Source organism: Miniopterus schreibersii (genome assembly GCF_964146895.1).
Source record: "Miniopterus schreibersii genome assembly, chromosome: 14".
NCBI lineage: Eukaryota > Metazoa > Chordata > Mammalia > Chiroptera > Miniopteridae > Miniopterus > Miniopterus schreibersii.
Genome location: NC_138114.1, coordinates 19,427,359 through 19,447,409, shown reverse-complemented (window position 1 = coordinate 19,447,409; position 20,051 = coordinate 19,427,359). Strand labels below are relative to the sequence as shown.

Sequence of the window (20,051 nt, the reverse complement as noted above, 5' to 3'; positions counted from 1 at the left end):
CTGTTCCCAAGATGCTCGCCAGCCGCCCCTCCTCACCCTGTTTCTTTCCTTTTCAGCATTGTGCTAGGGCCGGGAGACAGACCACTGTGACTGCAAGCTGAGAGGGAAACTGAGGCAAGATGTCGGGCCGGAGCGGGAAGAAGAAAATGTCCAAGCTGTCCCGTTCGGCCAGGGCCGGTGTCATCTTCCCCGTGGGGAGACTGATGCGTTACCTGAAGAAAGGGACGTTCAAGTACCGGATCAGCGTGGGGGCTCCCGTGTACATGGCAGCAGTCATCGAGTACCTGGCAGGTAATGTGACCCCGAGGCGCAGGTCACCCCCCCAGATTGCAGCCTCCGCTGGGCCCCCTCTCGCAGGCCGGGAGGGGTGCTGTCTCCAGGCCGCTGTGGGTGGTACCGGGTCGCCACTTGCCTGCTTGGCCAAAACCAGGTTCTGCAGGCTTTAGGGGAGAGAAGAGGGCTTAAGACGGACAGATGATCAGCACGGAGGAAGAGAGCCCGCGATGAAGTGGCTTTTCCGTTTCCAGACCAGCCTGAAAAATGTGTGCCTTGTTTAAGCAAAGCAATGTGTAAAAATCTAGGTTCCCCAAACGGAACTACCAAGCAAAACAGAGACAGACTCATAGACAGGGAGCAGGCAGGCAGCTGGGGGGGGGGGGTATTGGGGGGATTGACAGAAAAAAAGAGAGAACTCATGGCCGTGGACAACAGTGTGGTGACTGCAGGCTGGAGGGCGGGGTGGAGGTGGTAGAGTGCAGAGAGGGGATAAAAGGTGATGGAAAAAATAAAATTAATTTTTAAAAAAATCTAGGTTCCCAAAGAAGAGAAACTACAGGGAGAATGGGGGGTTGCTGTTCATTTTGTGAAATACGTAAAGTCCTCATTAAACATCGGTTCTCCTGGTGTATGAAACTAGGACTCAGTGTCCATAAATAACATTGACCAGAGCGTCAAAAGCATCTTCAGCTGGTTCCGTGAAGCCAATAATGTTCTGGTTTTGCTCCTTTACAGAGGTGGCTCTCTGTCTACACTGGGTACATAGGAAATAGTTCCCTATGTTGGTTGATGTGAGTTTTGCTGTGTGTGTTCTTTACATAGTTGAGTAACTTTCTGTTTCGTTTTTTTTGTTGTTGTACTCTTACGTTGTAGTTAAACAGAAACCACGCTTCACGATTTCAAGGATGCTTTAAAAATATATAAGTATATAAAATATATAAAAATAAAAATACTTTCAATAATAAAGATAAAAATAAATTAATAATAAAACCAAAATAAAAATAAAAATCTATATAAATAAGTGTGATTAGTTCATTGAAGGGGTCCTTTTAGCCATTGGCAACAATGTCTCTCTGACTCTGCCCATGGTTAACAAATTCCCCAGGAACCTCCCCAAACCGTCTACCCAGAAGCTGAGCCCCTTGCAGACACAACGTGAAAACCCCCAGGCGGGCAGGGCTGGACCCAGTTTCTGTCCCAGGTCCCTCTTCCCCTCCTGTTTCTCCCTCAAGATCAATCTCTTCCTCTTTAAATACACGGTCCTATTCTTGGTCCCCATCACTCACCGAACAGTGTTACTAACAAAAAGTTTGCCTTGATCCACCCGTGGGAACCTCCCCCTGGGCCTTCATTCAGGCAGACAGACCTCGGCATCATGAGCTTGTTCCTTATCGTGAAATGAAAGGCTTATTTCTGGGGTAAAAGATTTTCAGGAGGATCCTTAGGAGATTGGAGAGGGGCTGGAGGGCTCTGAAGTTCGACCACATCAAGTGTGATAGAGCAGTGCTTTTCAAAGTGGGATCACCCCCCAGGATCTTGTTGACAAGGTCTGGGGAAGGGCCTGAGACTCTGCATTTCTAAGGAGCTCCAGGTGATACTGATGCTACTGCATCCACGACTACTCAGAGGAGCAGAATGGTAGCCAGTCTTTCAGCAGCAGGCCTAAAGGCCTGGAGAATGCTTGTTTAAAATGCAAGTTCCTGGCTGTACTGCTCCCCAGTGGTATTTACTGGGTCTGGGGTAAAACCCAGAAATCTGATTGAAAAATCTGCTGGTTCCGGGATGGAGAGGAGAGACTTTGAGAAAGATGAATGAAACTTAGAAACAACCTATTAGGCCTGTATCACCCACTAAGACGAAACCACTTGGGTAACCCAGAGATCCTCATCCTCCAAGCCAGGAGCTGGGGTTCCCTGTGTCCCTTCGACCCCCAAGCTGTGCACTTTCCAATATACTAACTGCCCCATTATATTATAATGTTTGTATAATCAAGGCAATTAAGAAGTACTTCCTGTGTCTCCACTTGGCAAAAGTCTAAACTTCGTGCATAATAAAACAAAATTTGGCCTTTTGAATCACTGGCACCTCTGTTAGTTTTTAGTTCGGATAAAAGATTACATTTTCCTATTTATTCAACAAATATCTGTTAAGCATCTACATGTCAGTCCACACACTAAGTCTTCAGACTTCTCTCTGGTAATAGAATTGGACATTTGATATGATTTTTAATTTGGCTTGGATGAGAGCCCCCAGCCTCCCTAGCAATCACACTCTGACTTTGAGCCAGCAGGTCTTTAAGGATTTATAGTATCTCCCAAAGTAGAGAGTTCTCCTATTTCTCAGTGGAATTCTCAGAATCCTCCGTTCACTCAACAGACAGTTACTGAACACCTACCACATGCCAAGTGTTCTAGATGCTGAGGATAGAGCGCAGGCCAAGACAGACAGGAATCCCTGCCCTCGGGCAGAATGCATTCTGGAGGGTGTGTGCTGCGTCAGGTGGTGCTGAGTGCCGGGGCCATTAAAGCCCATAGGATGATCCCCAAAGGGGAGGGGGGAGAGTTGTAAATAGAGCTGGTCCAGGAAGGCCCTACTGAGGGGGTGGCATCTGTAGGAGGCCAGGGAGTGGGACTGCAGATATGGGGGGGCACCCCAGCCTGAGGGAAGGCAGGTGCTGGGAGTGTTGGGGGAACAGCAGTGGAGCCAGAGGGCTGGAGCTGACTGAGGGGCTTGGACTGTAAATGAGGCCCAAGGGAGAAGGGGCTGGGGGGGGGGGGGGCAGGAGCCAGCAGTGGGGGCTCTGCAGGGTTCTGAGCAGAGGCGGAAGTGATCTGATCCTGGGGGGGTATACAAGGGTGGTGGCAGGGAAAGCAGCTGAAGGCTATTGCAGAGATCCAGTGAGTGGGCAGTGAGTGGGCAGTGAAGGCACCGAGAAGTGATCAGAGCACTGATACGTTTTGAAGGCAAAGCCAAGAGGATTTGCTAATGGGCTACACAGAAATAGAAGAGAGGATGAGCACCGGGAAGGATGCTGTAGCCATTAATATCCCCACCCTCCTCCCCAGCCAGTCCCAGCGTCCAGCACCTTCCTCAGTCAAGTGGAGAAGGTGAAGTTGGTTCTTCTCAGGCCCAGGCCCGTTTTCTCTGTGCCCCTTCCCTTTCTTTTGTGCATTTCCCCCTCTGAACTGGAGTTGAGAGAGCACAGGCTTAGTTAGATGTCAGTTTAAGTCTGGTTCATCAGGTTACCAGCTTTGTTACTTTGGGCTAATTCCTGAATCTCTCTGAGCTTCAGGGATGTGGAAATGCCTGGTGCACAGGATGCACTCAGTAAATGGTAATTCTCTCCCTTCCATTAAGAGCTGATGAAATCATTCAGGACAAAATATAACAACTAATTCTATTAAGGTGTTGTATTTTGGGGCTCTGTTTGCATTTTAATTAGACAAGGAGTTTTAAGCCAAAGAAATGAATCATTAGTGGAATTGTAGGCTGTTGTTGAATAAGAAAAAGGGGGGGGTTTGTTAGCTGGGTTTGTTGTTGTTGTTTTGGAGGAGGTGTCAATCGATTTTGTTTAGGAAAAGACATTCACAACGTGAAAACCTCCTGTCCTTGAAATGACCTTCAACATTCATGACACAAATATTGACTGAGATTCTCCTTTGGATTAGGCTTTGAAGATACAACAGAAAACAGACAGACTTGGTCTTGCCTTCGCTGGGCTTTCATTCTAGCGGGGCAGGTAGGCATTGAACACAGCACGAGACACCATGCATGTTAGGCAGAGAAGTTAGAGCTTTGGGAAGGAAGGCTGGCACAGGGGAGGCTTCCTAATGTAAAGCAAGGGTTTTAAGACCTAAATCTTGATTTTTCTCAGATTGATTGATTTAAAATCCTGATGCCTGGGTCTCACCCCCAGAGATTCTGTGGTATGTTCCAGGCATCAGTGTTTTTCAAACCTCCCCCAAATGATTCTGATGGGCAGCAGAGTGGGGAATTACTAGGAATTACCAGATTCAGATGGGGGGTTGAGCTACAGGAGAGGAGGAACAAGGGTGAAGACCCAAAGTTTAGAGGGAGTATGTAGCCCTTCCAGAAACCAGAGGAAGTTCTGTGTACCTGGAAAGAGCTGGGAAGTGGCAGGGCCAGGGTTGGAGGTGGGAATGCGATGGGGTGAAGCCCTTGAGGACCACAGTGAGAATGTGCATGTTTTGAACACACACCAGGGGAAGGCTTCGAAGAGAGGAGGTGGCATTCTAGGGACATCATTGGGGCTTTAGGTGGAGAAGGGTTGGCAGGGAGAACGGTAAGATCCGTGTCCAGGAAAACCAGTGGGGCTGTTTTAGTGTCATTTTTGAGAATTGACAATGGCCAGGACTAGGGGTGCATAGTGGGGACGATGGGAAGAAATGGACAAACTTGGGAGATACCTGGAGGGTAGAGTGAGCTCCCCTCAGCAATGGATTCGATAAGGGGGAAGGGGCGTCAAGGTCGGCACAGGTCTTTCAGCCTTGTGTGGCTGCTTCCCTTCAAGCCAAGCTGGGTGCATTGAGATGTGGCCTGGGGGACAAGAGGATGGAGAATTTGTATAAGGAGCCTGGCCAAGAGGAATGGAAGAAAGGCAAGTAGCTGGTGCGTGGAGAATGCTGCCTGTAGCCGAAGTAGGAAACAGTGGAGGAGCAGCAGGAGGCAGGGTAAGGGGCTCAGTGTGGGAGCCGTAGGGTTTTGGTGTCTACAAGATGCCCAGGAAGACAGAGTGGTTAGGGACGCTGGATTCTGGCTCTGTCCCTTAACAGCCAAGAACCGTTAGGCATGTCACTTTTACTCTCAGTGTCGTTGTGAGGATTATGTAAGATCATATATGAAAAGTGCTTAGCACCTCTCCAGGCGCATGGTAGCAACTTAGCCTATGCAGCTGCAATTGAGTGAAGACCTACTAAGCGTATGCGGGACTCAGGAGGGAGCTGTAGGCTGGAGCTGTAGATGGGGCATCTTGGGCAGACTGCAGTAAAGGCCGTGGGAGTGAGTGAGGTCACCCAGAATGCGCAACAAGAAGACTGGAGAGCCCAGGATCAACTGAGTGGCACCAGCGTGCCTGGGCGTATGGGCCAGGTGGAGGGGAATGGGTGTCGAAGGAGCTGAGAGGGCAACCAGGGGTTAGGGTGAGAGGCAGTGCCCTACAGATCAAGGGAAGGAGAAGGAGTCGGTAACCCTCAGGGGTCACGCCGATGAAACCAGGCAAGGACAAGAGATCTAGCCACCTCAAGGTCATGGCTACCATGGCAAGGACAGTGTGGATGGTGAAATCCAAATCGCATTGGATTGAGAAGTGGGAGGTGTGGGAGGGAGAGTAAAGGGGTGGGGAGTCTTCTAGGGAGGTTGGCCCAGAAGAAGGGAAATGAGAGGGGACAACAGCTGGTGGGCTGGAGGTGGGAGGGGATATGACACAAGAGAGGCTTGAGCCTGGTGTCCTCAGATTCTATCTTTAGTTTCACTAACCGGACCTGAAATTTAGCATTTCCCTCCTTTATGAGCGTGCACAGCAAACCATAGTAGCATCAGCAACACCTGGGGCTTCCTCGCCAATTGAAACCACTGACGTTTTCTTATTTCCATTGTTACAGCTATGCAGAATATCATTTACACTCCTCATGACTTCAGAAGCACAGTTTATTAGACCTCCCGCTAGATCTTATTACTTAATGTTAATAAAGAAGCATGTAGCCTGCTGTAGCCCAGACATTTGAATACTTTGAAAACTATGTTTCAGTGTAATCAGTTTTTTTGTCATCCTGTGTATTTTAGAACCTTACTCTGTGGCCGTGGCCGGTGTTGCTCAGTGGTTAGAGCATCGCCCCACGCCCTGGAGGGTTGCAGGTTCAGTTTTGATCATGGACACATACCTGAGTGGCAGGTTCGATCCCCGGCCCCAGTTGGGGCGCGTGCAGGCTGCAACCAATTGATGAGTCTCTTTCACATTGATGGTTCTCCCTCTTCCTCCTTCCCTTCCTTCCACTTGCTCTAAAAATCAATGAAAAAAATATCCTCAGGTGAGAATTAACAAAAAACAAAAAACCTTGCTCTGTGTTGGTGAGGATGTAAAGAAGTTGGAACCCTGTGCGTTGCTGGTAGGAATGAAAAATGGTATAATGGCTGCAGAAAACAGTTGGACGGTTCCTCGGAAAGTTATAAAAATTGTCATATGACCCTGCAATTCCACTCCTAAGTACATTCCCCAAAAGAATTTAAATCAGAGACTGAAACAGATACTTACACACAAATGTTCATACAGCATTATACATAATAGCCAGAAAATGGGGACAGCCCAAATGTTTAACCCAGTTCACATCGCCAACATAAGTGAAGGAAAATGGACTGAAAATCAAGCCCCAAATTTTGGAAAGGAATTTTGTATTCATCAGCAATAGATTTAGCGTAAATTTGAGATGTTGAGAATGAATACTTTACCCTTTTTATGGTGAGAGAATGTCTTGTAATATGTTTGTTTTGTTTTTTTGGTTTTTTTAATAAACATATTTATTTACTTTTTTAATATATCTTTATTGATTTCAGAGAGGAAGGGAGAGGGGGAGAGAGAGAGAGAGAGAGAAACATCAATGATGAGAGAGTTATTGATCGAGCCCACAACCTGGGCATGTGCCCTGACAGGGAATCGAACCCCGATCGCCTGGATCCTAGGTCGATGCTCAACCGCTGAGCCACACTCGGCCGGGCTTGTAATATGTTTTTAATTGAAAGGACAAATGGGTCTTAAAACAGGGTTGAATTTCAAGGTACCTCATGAAATCATTATGTAACTTAGAAACCCATCATTTACGCATCATTTCCAGACAATTGGATCTATCCATTTAACACCAAGTGTTTTTTTATCTAATGATTTTCATTTATTACATTTGTGTTTTGAAAATATCACTTTGGCATCCAGGGCCACATGTGTGATTGTGCGGGTTACACACTACACAAGGACACACATTCAGGAGAGTACCATTCACACAGTGGACCTTGAAGAACTGTAGATTTATTATGAGCATTTCCAGCAGATGGCAGTAAAGAGTCTTGTCCTAATGAAATCAGGATATTAAAGTGCCTTGAGGAAGGGGCATCTTTTTCTAATTTGCACAAAGGCACGTAGGGTCTAGCGGTGGCCTTGTTGGCATGGATCTGGAGAACAAAGCAGGGGACAGGGAAGCCATTCAGGCAGCCATTACAATTTTCTGGGCTAGAAGAGGAGAGCCTTAAGTCAGACAATGGCAACAAGCACGGAGAAGACGGTGATGAGGCTGAGAGGAGGGAGGGAGGGCGAGGAGGGAACGACTCCTAGGTCTGTGTGGGTGGAGCTGCCAGTCCCAAGGGTGCTGGGAGGAGCAGGTTTGGGAGGGGAGTGATTTGGATTTGGGGGGTTTGATTTACCTGTGGAACGCCCAGGTGAGGAGTCCCAGGTGACATCACAGCAGAGCTGGAGGTGCAGATCTCACCACGTGGGCAGGCAGGTGGAAGCTGGAGCCACGAATGGATGGGGTTCCCCCAAAAGGGCCTGAGCAGAGTAAAGGGCCCAGACAGAGCCCCGGGGGCACCGTCACCTAGTGAGCAAGGGTACAGGCAAGAAGGTGCAAGAGAAGGAGACAGTCTTGAAGGGGTGGCCACTCCTTGCCCTCTGTTCCAACCCTCCCTTTAATGTGGTATTTTCCATCTCTTGCGGGCTGGGATATCCCGTGTTGGTTCGCTTTGTATACGAAATAAGAGGATACAGGCTCTTCCAAAATAATGTGCATGGTGAGCTTTCCAACATCCCTTTGGCTACAGAAATCTTTTTTTTTAAATATACCTTTATTGATCTCAGAGAGAGGAAGGGAGAGGGAGAGAGAGAGAGATAGAAGCATCAGTGATGAGAGAGTCATTGGTGGGCCGCCTCCTCACCCTCGACTGGGGATCGAGCCCACAACCCGGGCATGTGCAGTGACCAGGAATCGAACCGAGATCTCCTGGATCCTAGGTCGATGCTCAACTACTGAGCCACGTCCGGCTGGGCCAGAAATCATTTTTTTTACTACCAGATACTCAGCTGCATTCCAGATGGTTACCATTGCTGGAAGTGAGACTTGCAAGAAGTGAGAGGTTTGCTATGGAAGTCTATAAACTGCTATAGGCGTCTCCACCACTTAACGGAATAATGATCTCCCCACAGAATTTCCAGTGAAACAAATGAGTGCTATATAAACCCAGTTTTCCTACTGATTGCCAATGGAAAGGTACTTATGTTCCCAAGATCAATAAAATCACTCAAGAATGTAGCAACTATAACGTGGAAAAGATGTGAGAATGAATTTGCAGTGACGTAGCCCTTTTCATTATGGAAATGCCATATAAATATTTAATTCTAATGTTTATTTTATAGTTCACATGAATGCATTTGTCGGAACGGCATTTGAAAATATTAAGAATGATTAATGTTATTTCACACACTTAAATGGTGAAGTCCCTGTCCCAAGGCATGTTCAGATGAAACAGTCACAGGGGAAAGAACTCCTTGGTCTAGATTTTCTTCTGTGTATCATTAAGAAGTTTCCCTCTTTAAAGAAAAAGAAAGCTCCACCTCTGCTTTTGCACTAGAGCACATGATCGAGGTTTTCTTTCTTATAACTGATTTTGGAAGGGCTAGTCCGGGAGCTCAGTCGCACGCAAGCCTCACCTTGTGCCCTGCTTTGTGCCATCTGCCGAATCGCTGCCTTTACTCCCCTTCTGTGCTGCATTAGATTCCGGCAGATTTCCCATCTGTGAGTCTCATGTCTGCGCATCTGTCTCTCAAGCTGAAAATAACCTGACCTTCAGGGGCTTTTTGAAGGCTCCAAGCATGTAGGTCTTCCCATTAGCCCTGCTTCTCATGCTGACGGCTAAGTTAATGAATTTGGGAGGATGCTTAACTTTTTCCTCTAAATGCAGGTGACAGAGGCAGGAGAGTGATGGTCCAAGATGCTAAATTAAATTTGATTGCTCAGAAGCTTAAAATTGGGAGGCCCCTTGGCCTTTACACCCATCTAGAAAAAAAAGGGTGAGTGAAGCTCGCCTTCCTTCCAGGCATGGGGCCCCTGAGATGACCAAGTGCAGGAAACTCCCTTTTATTGCAAACCGTGGGGAGCTGCACATTTTAACCAAGAACCTATTCGTGAAAGCTTTATGACTACATTTATTTTGGATGGGTACACTTTTTAAGATAAAGGGTTGGGGAGCAGTCTGAATGCAGCAAATCAGATGACCTAATATGGCATTAATTTCAAATACTCTGTCCCATTGTCCCAACAAATATACTTCTCAAACTATAGTGCCCCCCCAATCTTTGATTCAGAAAACATGACCACTGTATAAATGGATTGTTGGTAAACACAATATTCATTGCTTAATAACCTGGAAAGGATGTTGCAAGATGAATTTGCAGTGATTTAGTACTTTTCATTATGGAAATGCCATATGAATATTTAACTCTAATGCTTATTTTATTCTAATTTTTTGTTAATTACATTTGCTTAGTTAATATGGCATACTTATGCCAAGTTTTTATTTTATTGCCATAGATTTTATAAATGATGGCAATTTCATGTGCTATTTTATTTGAAATTAGGTTGATTGCAAAGATGTACAGAAACACCTATTAATTTCAGAGTTTAGTATTTATGCCATTGTGCCAGCAAATCCCCACCACACACACGCCTGTACAAACACATCACACAACAAAAGTACGCACATTTGCACATACATACACTCCCCCCCACACACACACATTAGTGAAACAACTCATTGGCACATTGCCTTTAGCTTTCAAGGGAAGGAATTTTTCTTCATAGGCTCATTCATACTTTTGCAGGCAGACAAGTTTGATTTAGCAGAACGGCCTTCTAAAATTGAGGAAGAAAGAAAAATAATAAAAGGAGGAAGGAGAAAGCATACAGATGGTATAAAACAATTCTGTAGATGTCAAAATCTTGACTCAGAAAGTCTGATAGCATGTGAAGCAGTTTTAGGAAAATTCCTTTCTATCAATTCTTCCTCATTTACCAAACTCAGAGCCGTGCTTAGGTTCTGGGGGTATGTGGGAAACCCCTGGACCCCAGCACACCCCCTTTGCAGATCTCAGGCATCTCATAGGAATTCACTTCTTGGGTTAAGCATTGCCTCATCCCGCAGTGTAAGTCAGTCCTTCCCACCCACATTCCTTTAGGACAGAAGGGACTTGAGGCACCAAGTGGAGAGGGAAAGGAGCTTCTGAAAGGGGTCCCAGTGGGTACCAAAGGCAGGCATCACCTACATCACTATTCCCTTCAGTGATGTCCTGTTGTCTGTAGGCTGAAAGAAGCTCAGGTCCTATGTTAGGGTTTTGTTTTGGTCAGAATTAACTTCTGCCAACAGTGATTTAAACAAGAGTTTATTTCTCTCATACAAAGATCTATAGAACACATCCCTTGGTCAAAGATGGTTGCTAAACTCCAGCCATAGGTCCTTGGTCCACCTGCAGAAAAGGAAGGCGTAACATACAACACGACTGCTTGCTTCTCATTGGCAAGAGCTTCGTCACACGACCACACTTATCGACAAGGGAGGTTGGGAAAAACTTTCTTCATTCCTTCCTATGGATATGGGCTCAGCAAAAAAAAAAATCAGAGGTGAATATACTAAAAAGGATAGGGAAGAATGAATGTCAAGGGAAGACTAGAAGACGTTGTTCCAGGATCTTATATCAGGTCTTGCTAAAATATCTTGTCTGACCTGAATTCTCTTCAGCTTCCTAGATTTCTTTCCAGGCCCAGATATAAAAATCACGAATTAATGTGATCAAACTCAAAGACCATTCCCAAAGAAAAGCTTTAGAAAGCTCAGAGCCCGTTCTGTGACGGCCTATTAACTCCCCCTTGTAATTTCAGCGGAAATTCTAGAATTGGCTGGGAATGCCGCGAGGGACAACAAGAAGGCCCGGATAGCCCCAAGACACATCCTGCTGGCCGTGGCCAATGATGAGGAGCTCAATCAGGTACCTCCGCCGCCCAGGCACCTGCCGTCGAATGGTTTGCCAAGCAAGCTACTGCACGTGAACGCGGCTGCTGCAAATCATTCCTCTACACCGCCCAGGCACATTCATGCCAAAAAACTTAGATCATACCATTGAAGAACCAATTCGGCTAGCCACATCATTCAGCTTCAGAATCAAATTGCATCTGGACTAGATCCTGTTATATATTCTGACCAGAGCTTTTCCTCAAAGGAATGTGGAGACCGCTGGTCTGCTCTTTACTGGGTCTCGCCCCAGCCTTGACCTTTGAACTTCACTTTGTCAAGCTGCTCTCTGCTGGCCTGAGGCTCTTTATCTTCTGGAATTCCAGAGCCCTGGGCAGCATTGCTGGTTTCAACCTCTACGCCCTTTCATTTCACTTTGCTTGTTTTGTTTTCTGCGCAAGATCACGGGAGGCCTTGATACCTGCAGAGACACACTCTGCAAGCGAGACAGGGACAGCCAGTCAGACTGTGTATTCAGTTTTGAGGGGAAAGCGAAGGCCAGAGTTAGCCCTTGTTTTGACAGCAGTTAGAACTGTATTAAATCCAGGATCAGCAAGCTCAGAACTGATGCATTTCTCTCCTCAGCTGTTAAAAGGAGTGACCATTGCGAGCGGAGGCGTCCTGCCCAGAATCCACCCTGAACTGCTGGCCAAAAAGCGAGGGACCAAAGGCAAATCGGAAACTATCCTCTCCCCTCCTCCAGAGAAGAGAGGAAGGAAGGCCACGTCGGGCAAGAAAGGGGGCAAGAAATCCAAGGCTGCCAAACCACGGGCGTCCAAAAAGGTGAGCCAGGTTGCATCTGTGAGCCGGGGACTCTCAAAACAGGAGGAAGGTTGAACGACCAAAAGTTGAAGGTGTAGCTGCATCTCCAAATAACTGAGGACTCTCCACAGCTTGGTGCTGGGAGAAAATGACAAGAATGAACTCAGATCGTCAGGCAGGGTCTACTAGACCTTTCCAAACCCAAAGCGTAGGTGTTTTTCATGCTTCCTAATCCCTTCCATTGCCCCCACTGAAATCTTACATGACAGCTAATAGCCTGGAACTCTGGGTTTCATTTCCCCGGCGCTCCATGGTGCCCACTAAAATATCTCCAGTCTCCCCTAGATAATCACGTAAGCCCAACCACCAGGATTTCAGGTATTTCAGATAACCCGATACGCTAAGCAGCTACAGCTCAGAGATGCCATTTACTGAGTAAAACTTTCATAGGCTGCCCAGCACAGTAACCGCTCGCCACATGCGGCTATTTCCATTTGAATTTAATTTAATTAAAACTAAGTCAAATTTTAAAAATTCTTCCTCCGTTGCACCAGCTGAGTGCTCAGTCGCACTGAGCAGCACATTGCCATGATCACAGGGAGTTCTGTTGGGCAGCGAAGTGCAGCTTCAGAGGGTGTCAGCTCCACTCCACGACCCCGTGACAGCACATAAGAGCTCGCTGCGCTGCCTCGGGGCCCCCGGAAATCCCGGGGAGCGTGGGGGGCGAGCAGTGTGCCAGAGTCACCCCACTTGGCTCTGATGCTTGTCATCATAAGCTGCAGGCGTTGAAAAGAGCAAGGATAACGTGTCCGCATCCAGGCTTGAGTGAGGGCCGCAGGTGCCCGCGAAGGCTTTAACGGTGTTCCTAGGAGCGCCCTCTCCTTTCCCTGGTATTGTCCTTTGCTTCCCTCCGTGGAGACGAGCAGAACACAGCGCATAGCCACTGCCTTTCACATCCGCGGCGGCGGCAGCCGCGGGAAGAGCTTTATCGAGCCACTTTCGCCTTTTTCTAGATGATTTCCCACCTGTCCCTCTGATTTCTCTCCACAGTCCAAACCAAAAGACAGTGATAAAGAAGGAACTTCAAATTCCACCTCTGAGGATGGGCCGGGGGACGGATTCACCATCTTGTCTTCCAAGAGCCTTGTTCTAGGGCAGAAGGTAATACAGAAAATTAACTGCACTGTGCTGTAGGAAAGCATGATTGCATTGTTTTAGTCCTTCCCTGAAGATATGTTTATTGACTTTTCGAGAGAGGAAGGGAGGGAGAGAGAGAGAGAGAGACAAACATCGATGTGAGAGAGAAACATCTCTCGGTTGCCTCCTGTACGTGCTCCAACCGGGGCTCGAACCTGCAACCACGGTGTGCGCCCTGACGCGGAATCGAACACGAAACCTGCTGGTGTGTGGGGTGATGCTCCAAGCAACTGAGCCACCAGGCCAAGGCCGTGGTTACATTTTTATAACCCGCTGTTTACAAGCAGCGAGGCCTCCTTCATCCCTGACTCCCCTAATCTGACTTTTACTCAGGTCTTGAATTAGTCAGTTTTAAACTAAAGCCTAAACAAGCTCTTCAGTGCTAGGAATTCTTCATGCTGATGTTAGTCAGCCAGAGGTAAGCATGGAGAATCCCTCTGGGCAGTAGACAGAGTGGCATTACTGGTTTCGCTGGAAATGCCCATGCCCCAGTTATTTCTGTGCTCCCGAACTTATAGCCAACTTCCTCAGACAGGCTCTGGGAGGCCCACCCTCCGTGGCTCAGTGTAATTTATCAAAGAAAGGAAATAGAGATATGTTTCCTGAAAACCCCTGGTGTAAGATGAATTATTTGCCAGTAATTTAGTCTGCCTGCCTTTCTCGACTGCAGGAAGAAATAAACAGGGCTAGACATTTGAACGGTCTCCAGCAGCACAAGGGCGGCCCAGGCAGACATGCAACTAATTCATTCCCACAGCATCAGAGTTTACCAAGCAGGTGATTTATCTGTCAACTCAACTGGGGCTGAGATAAGATCCACAAGGAAACAGCTAATCGTATCTCCGGTGGAGGAATGTTTGCAGCCTGACAGTATAGTGTGGACCTCTATGAAGCAGTGGGGACGAGCGTGTCACAGGAAGAGTGTGAATTGGCAGGTTCCCAATTCACCACTGATGGAAGCCGGGAAGCAAAGAGGCGGGCTGGGGACCATCCGTACTTCCATGGTGATGAGCTTCCTCTCACTTCCTGAGGGGACCGCCAAGTTCTTGCTCACATGGGGAGACAATGGATTATGCCTCCATCCCACTAAGTGTGAGCATAATAGGGCAGCATTTCACAAGTGTAGCCCCAGGAATGGGGTTCCCTAAAGGCAAGGGGGCCCGACAGAGGCAGGTCAGAGTCCTGGAGCCCGTCCCTGCTCTCAGGCAAGGTCATCAGCTTTGCATCCTTGCCCCAGAGGCCTGTGCTGCTCTGGGGAGAAGGCAGAGGAGAGAGCAAGCCCTGGGTTTCCCTTGCAAGAGCTACTCAGAAAATAAGTCACCGAACAGCAAGGCTGCCAGGATTGGGAAATGCAGGCATAGGGTGTAGGAAAAGGGAAAAGGGAGGTCCCGTTTCTGCTTCTGGAGGAAGAGATTTGTTGCTTGCTGCTAACAGAGCGAAAATCAAATCCACTGAGCACAAAAGAGCCTGTTGAAAACCAAACACCTGGGAAACGTGGGACGGTGGCTCCGTGTACAGCCCTTTGTATTGACATTCAGTATTAATAATTGAATTAACAGACATGCTGTAAAATATGGAGATGTTTAATAGGATTTCATCTTTTCCACACTCTCGATCTTTCTTCCTAATGCAGCTGTCCCTGACCCAGAGTGACATCAGCCATATTGGCTCCATGAGAGTGGAGGGCATTGTCCACCCAACCACAGCCGAAATTGACCTCAAAGAAGATATAGGTAAGGTCCTGAGACTTTGGCAGAGGTGCCATAGAATAGCCCACTATTTGGGCAAGTTCTCATGAGGTGGGTCATTGTCAACTGGATATCCCCTGCTTGGGGTGCTGTGCCAGACTCTGCCTTTGTGCGTAGCTGAGCAGTATTACTAGAGAGTAGCTAATTTTGTTTTAAATCTGCATATATTTTTGAAGCTTTTATTGAAGTGTTATGTAAAAACAGATCATTAGTGCAAAGCTCAGGGAATTTTTCTCAAAGTGAGTACATCTCTGTAACCAGCACCTTGACTATGCAGCAGAACCTTCCAGCAGCTCAGAAACCCCCTCCTCCCTGGTCCCGGTCACCATTCCCTCTGCGGGTGAACACCGTCTTGTCTCCTAACAGCAGAAATGCTGTCATCTGTCTTGGAGCTTATAAAAATGAAACCATGCAGTATGTCTTTTGTGTCTGGCTCCTTTTGTTCAACTTTATGTTTGTGAAATCCATTCATATTGTTGAGTGTGTTTGTAGTCTGTCCATTTTTATCTGCTGGATAGTATTCCGCTGTAGGAATATACCACAATTGGTTGATCCGCTCTACCTTGGTGGCATTTGGGTAGTTTCCAGTTTAGATGGTAATGAGTAAGACTGCTATAAACATTGCTGTTCATGTGTGGGGTAAAACTCTACATATATTTCAAGCTTAAGTATTGAGAACACCATTGGTAAAAAGGAAATGGACATCTAGGAAAAGTTAATTGTCGTTAAGGCGGGAGATGTTACCAGGCTAGGCAGAAGGTAAGCTGTCAAGGGCACAAGAAGTAATAGCATACTAAATGGTCACCATCTTAGCCCTGGCCGGTGTGGTTCAGTTGTTGGACATTGTCCTGTGCACCAAAGGTTGCCAGTTTGATTCCCAGTCAGGGCACATGTCCAGGTTGCGGGCTCAATCCCCAGTAGGCGGCAGTGTCCTATTTTACCATTTCTATAGTTTGCATTTTTGTATTAGGAAAACAATAAAGATATTCCAATTTTTTAAGTGGCAGGGTTGGTGGTAGAATAGAAAGAGCACTGGTATTGGAAGAAATACCAGCATCATAAGTCGATGCTCAACTGCTGAGCCATACCGGCTGAGCCAGGTTTCTTAACACTCTGAACCCTCAGTTCCCTCACCTGTCAGTGAGGGTAACAGTAGTTTGTGGCTCATGGGGGTGCTGTGAAGATCAGATAACATAACACATGGATGGGGCTTAGCACAGTACGGGGCTTAAAAGCATTTGATGAATGAGTCTTCTTATTGTTGCTGTGTCGTTGGAAGGGGTCCCTCTCATCGTGTTCCATTCTCCATTAGCATCACCCAAACCAATAACCCAGTGCAAATAAAACCCTGATTTATCCTTTTTAAAACAGTGTCTGCTATTGCAGAAAAGTCAAGCATACACAAAAATAGCAGAACGTAGAGTCCTGCCATCTCCCGGGGGTTCCACTTGGCTTGTCATAGAAGCACAACCCTGAAATATTGAGTAGGGAATTGTCCTAACATCAAAGACTTGAAGGATCTCCCAGCAGAAACCTGCATTTTTCCATTGAAAATCAAGGCCCACATTGGGGAGTAACATTCCAGGCTGTCTGGGCCTGTCTGTCCTTTGATGCCAAGGACTTACAGCACACTGATGGAGGTGAGAGGGGAACAAGACCCCAGTACTCCACCCAGAGGTTTCTGCTGCACCATCGGTCACTTCAGGCCTGGGCTGGCCATTGTGACTATATCCCCAAGGGTGGCTCTGGGACCAGGCTTAGAAGCTGGTGACAAGAGGGTCAGTGAGATGCCCCCGGTACAGGGTGCTGCCATCAAATCAAGGCATCAAATTAAATCAACACAACAGGTACTGAGCCCAAAGAACAGAACACTGGAACCTCAATTTAAAAAAACCCAAAAGCACCACCTTCAGGATTCATGTCATGAGACACTTTATGGCCACATCACCTCCTCAGAAAAGGTCCTTTAAGTGTTTGTTAGAATCTAAGTCCTGATGGACAGAAGCCAGAGACGCCTGTCATGGGTGACCACTGGCAAACCAGGATTTCAGTTGCAGAGTTTTATTCTGACTTTCTGGGTATGGTTCGTTTGTTTGTTTTTTCTGGCCTAGTAAAAGTATGTCAAGCAGTGTAATTAATGACATTGAAAAGAGCAACTGTGGTGGCTTCCGCTTGTTCTCCTTCACAGGTAAAGCCTTGGAAAAGGCTGGGGGGAAAGAGTTCTTGGAAACGGTAAAGGAGCTCCGCAAATCCCAAGGCCCTTTGGAAGTCGCTGAAGGTAAGTGTGGAACTGGGCCCATATTCCCAGTACAGCCTCGCCACCCCCCTCTCCAGCATTACATGCTTCCCACATACTCTGTGCAAAGCAAAAGATGCCATGCCTGATTAGAAAGCTAGTTTTTAGTTTGAGCGGCCCAGATCCTAAACTAGGTAGATCATTTCATGTGCTTTGGGGGCTATAAAGTATCTGGATAGTTCAAGTGAATTTGCATCAGATCACCCAAAAATGGCCTGGAGCTACTGGGTAACTTTAAGTCATTCTCTTCCCTCAGTCCCTGGTAACCACTGTGCCTATGGATTTGCCTCTTCTGGACTTGTCATATAAATGGAGTCCTACAATATGTGACCTTTTGCGTCTGACTTCTTTCACATAATAGTTTCTTCATGGTTCATCATGTAGCATATATCAGAACTTCATTCCTTTTGATGGCTGAATAATATTCCATTTTGTTTATCCATTCATCACTGGGTTGTTTCCACCTTTAGCTATTGTGGACAGAGCTGCTAGAAACATTTGTGCACAAGTTTTTGTTTGAACACCTGTTTTTGAGACTACTGGGTAATTTTTTTGATGGGTGTGTCCAACTTCAGATCTGTGTCCCCACCCACGCCACCGCAGTGATCATCTGTCTAGTCAGTGCCAGGTGCTGCCCCGATGCTCAGGCTCTAAAGACAATAAATCCCACTCCTGCCCTCAAGCACTGGACAGCCTAGGAGGAAAGACAGCCACAAGAGTGGGGCACAGAGAGATGGGAACAGGACTGCAGCGCTCGCCCTCTGCTTGAGGGAGAAGGGGAGGCCCCGTGAGGGTATAAGACCCACTTGAGGGCAGGTCATCATGGCCTTAAGGGCGTTGTGCGTAGGAAGGCTTGGTCATGAGCCAACAGGGAGCAGCAGGTAGAAGGAGACCCTGGTAGATGAGAGGGGCTCCTTTGAAAGTTAAAGCCGGGGACTGTCACGATCAGATTAGATCGCTGGAAAAGTAATGGAGGTTTCAAGTCAAGAAAGAACATGAATCCACACTGTACAGTCTGCACATACCATTCCCCATACATATAGCAATGATAGAATTTCTTTTTTTAAATTTTAAGACAGAACCGCACTGAAATATAAGACAAATATTCATGTGGGCAGGGATAGGAGAGTTTGCAGAAATTAAACTGGTGACCTCTTGGTTCATGGGTTGATGCTCAACCACTGGGCAAGAAGCAGGATTTTTAAAGATCATGGCTGAGACATTTCCAGAATGAAACCCATGAGTCCTCAGGTTGAAAACGTTGAGTATAATCAATGAAAATCGTGGTGACACTTCAGAAGTTCAAAACTGAAGAGAAACCTGAAAAGCAACCCAAGAGGAAAGGCAGATGGTTTGTAGACAGTTCTCCTGAGAGCGGATTTTTCTCGGAAACAAAGGATGCTGGAGATGGGAAAGAAATATCTTCCAAGCCCTGAGGGGGAAATCTGTTGATGGAGAATTCCACAGGTTACTTTGTTATTATTCAAAAGGGAAGGCGAAGGATGCACAATGTCAGACATTCAGGAGTTGTTAGAAATCCGCAGCTGCTCCCTGAAAGAACTGCTGGAGGCCTCACTGTGAGAAACGAGTGAACCCAGGAGAGGGCTGCAGAGCACAGTCCTGAGCTCAGAAACCAGTACAGATCTGTTAGGTCCAAGTCTCTATGGCCTGGGATGGGATTTCCCTGAGAAGAAGGGACTGGCGAGGGTGAGTCTGGAATGGGGAGGCAGTTCATCAAGTTCTAACATCGTATTTCATTTAGTTTAAAAACACCACCACTTGTAATATATGCCCTGTTCTATATTCCACTAAGAAAGAATAGATTTCCAAGATGGGTATCTAGTAGGAGACCCCATGTAAAGCCAGGACACCTTCAGTTTAAGGGCAAGCAAGGCATGGACCCACTGAGCACCGAGGGCAGTAGGTGTGTGCCTTGACCTTGGCATTGTGTTGACCAAGAGGGAAAAGCCTCACTAGAGAATCTGAACCATAAGCCGGTACTGCCGCAGACTTGCAGCCAAGTCCAGGGTGGCCCAATCACCTCAGGCCGGGAAGTTAGTGGGACATGACCTTGGTTTGGTAGTGTCCCCAGGTGACACAGAAGCAAATGCACCTTCTCTCTGAAAGCTCAGCTCAGTCCGGGCTGACAGTGATTGTGAGTCCTAATCAGCCTGAAGGCTGGATGGGATGAGTGGGAGGTGGCGGTGGAGATGAGGAAGATGGTCCTGGAATGAGACAAGTCTCAGAAAACTGACCGGTGTTCCAAGGACAGAGGGAGAAAGGAATCTGGTTTCCAGGATGAGTGATTTTGTTGAGCACATGTTGGGCCTGGGGCACATGTCACAAACAGTGTGAACGCCTGCTCCCTGCGCCCTGCAGGCTCCTCAGCGATGATCAGAAAGACAGTCACTATCTGGGGGAGTGTATGGCCAAGTGCAGTGGCTCTCACAGCAGACCTGCTGAGTCAGGATCTCGGGGTGGGGGGTAGGCACATCTGCTTGTTAAAAGTCTAAAAGCCATTGTATTAGCTTCCTATCACTGCTGTAACAAAGTACCACAAATTTTGTGACTTCAAACAACACAGATTTATTCTCATGAGTTCGGGAGGTCAGAAGTTCACAAGCAGTGTTTAAAAAACTAAACTTAAGATGATGGCAGGGCTGGTTCCTTCCCAGGGGGGCTGTTCCTTGCCTCTGCCAATCCTCGGCTGC

At 47.1% G+C, this 20,051-nt stretch overlaps 1 protein-coding gene across 1 annotated transcript in view; it reads left to right on the top strand.

Annotated features, from left to right (window-relative positions):
- The window catches only part of MACROH2A2 (macroH2A.2 histone), a 43,038-nt gene that overhangs the window by 19,920 nt on the left and 3,067 nt on the right, over positions 1 to 20,051 (top strand). The window contains exons 2-7 of the mRNA XM_081158222.1: positions 57 to 291; positions 11,208 to 11,314; positions 11,923 to 12,120; positions 13,150 to 13,260; positions 14,930 to 15,029; positions 17,233 to 17,322. Coding sequence (XP_081014348.1) covers positions 120 to 291; positions 11,208 to 11,314; positions 11,923 to 12,120; positions 13,150 to 13,260; positions 14,930 to 15,029; positions 17,233 to 17,322 — 778 coding nt within the window. The 5' untranslated portion in view covers positions 57 to 119. The remainder of the gene's footprint in view (positions 1 to 56; positions 292 to 11,207; positions 11,315 to 11,922; positions 12,121 to 13,149; positions 13,261 to 14,929; positions 15,030 to 17,232; positions 17,323 to 20,051) is intronic.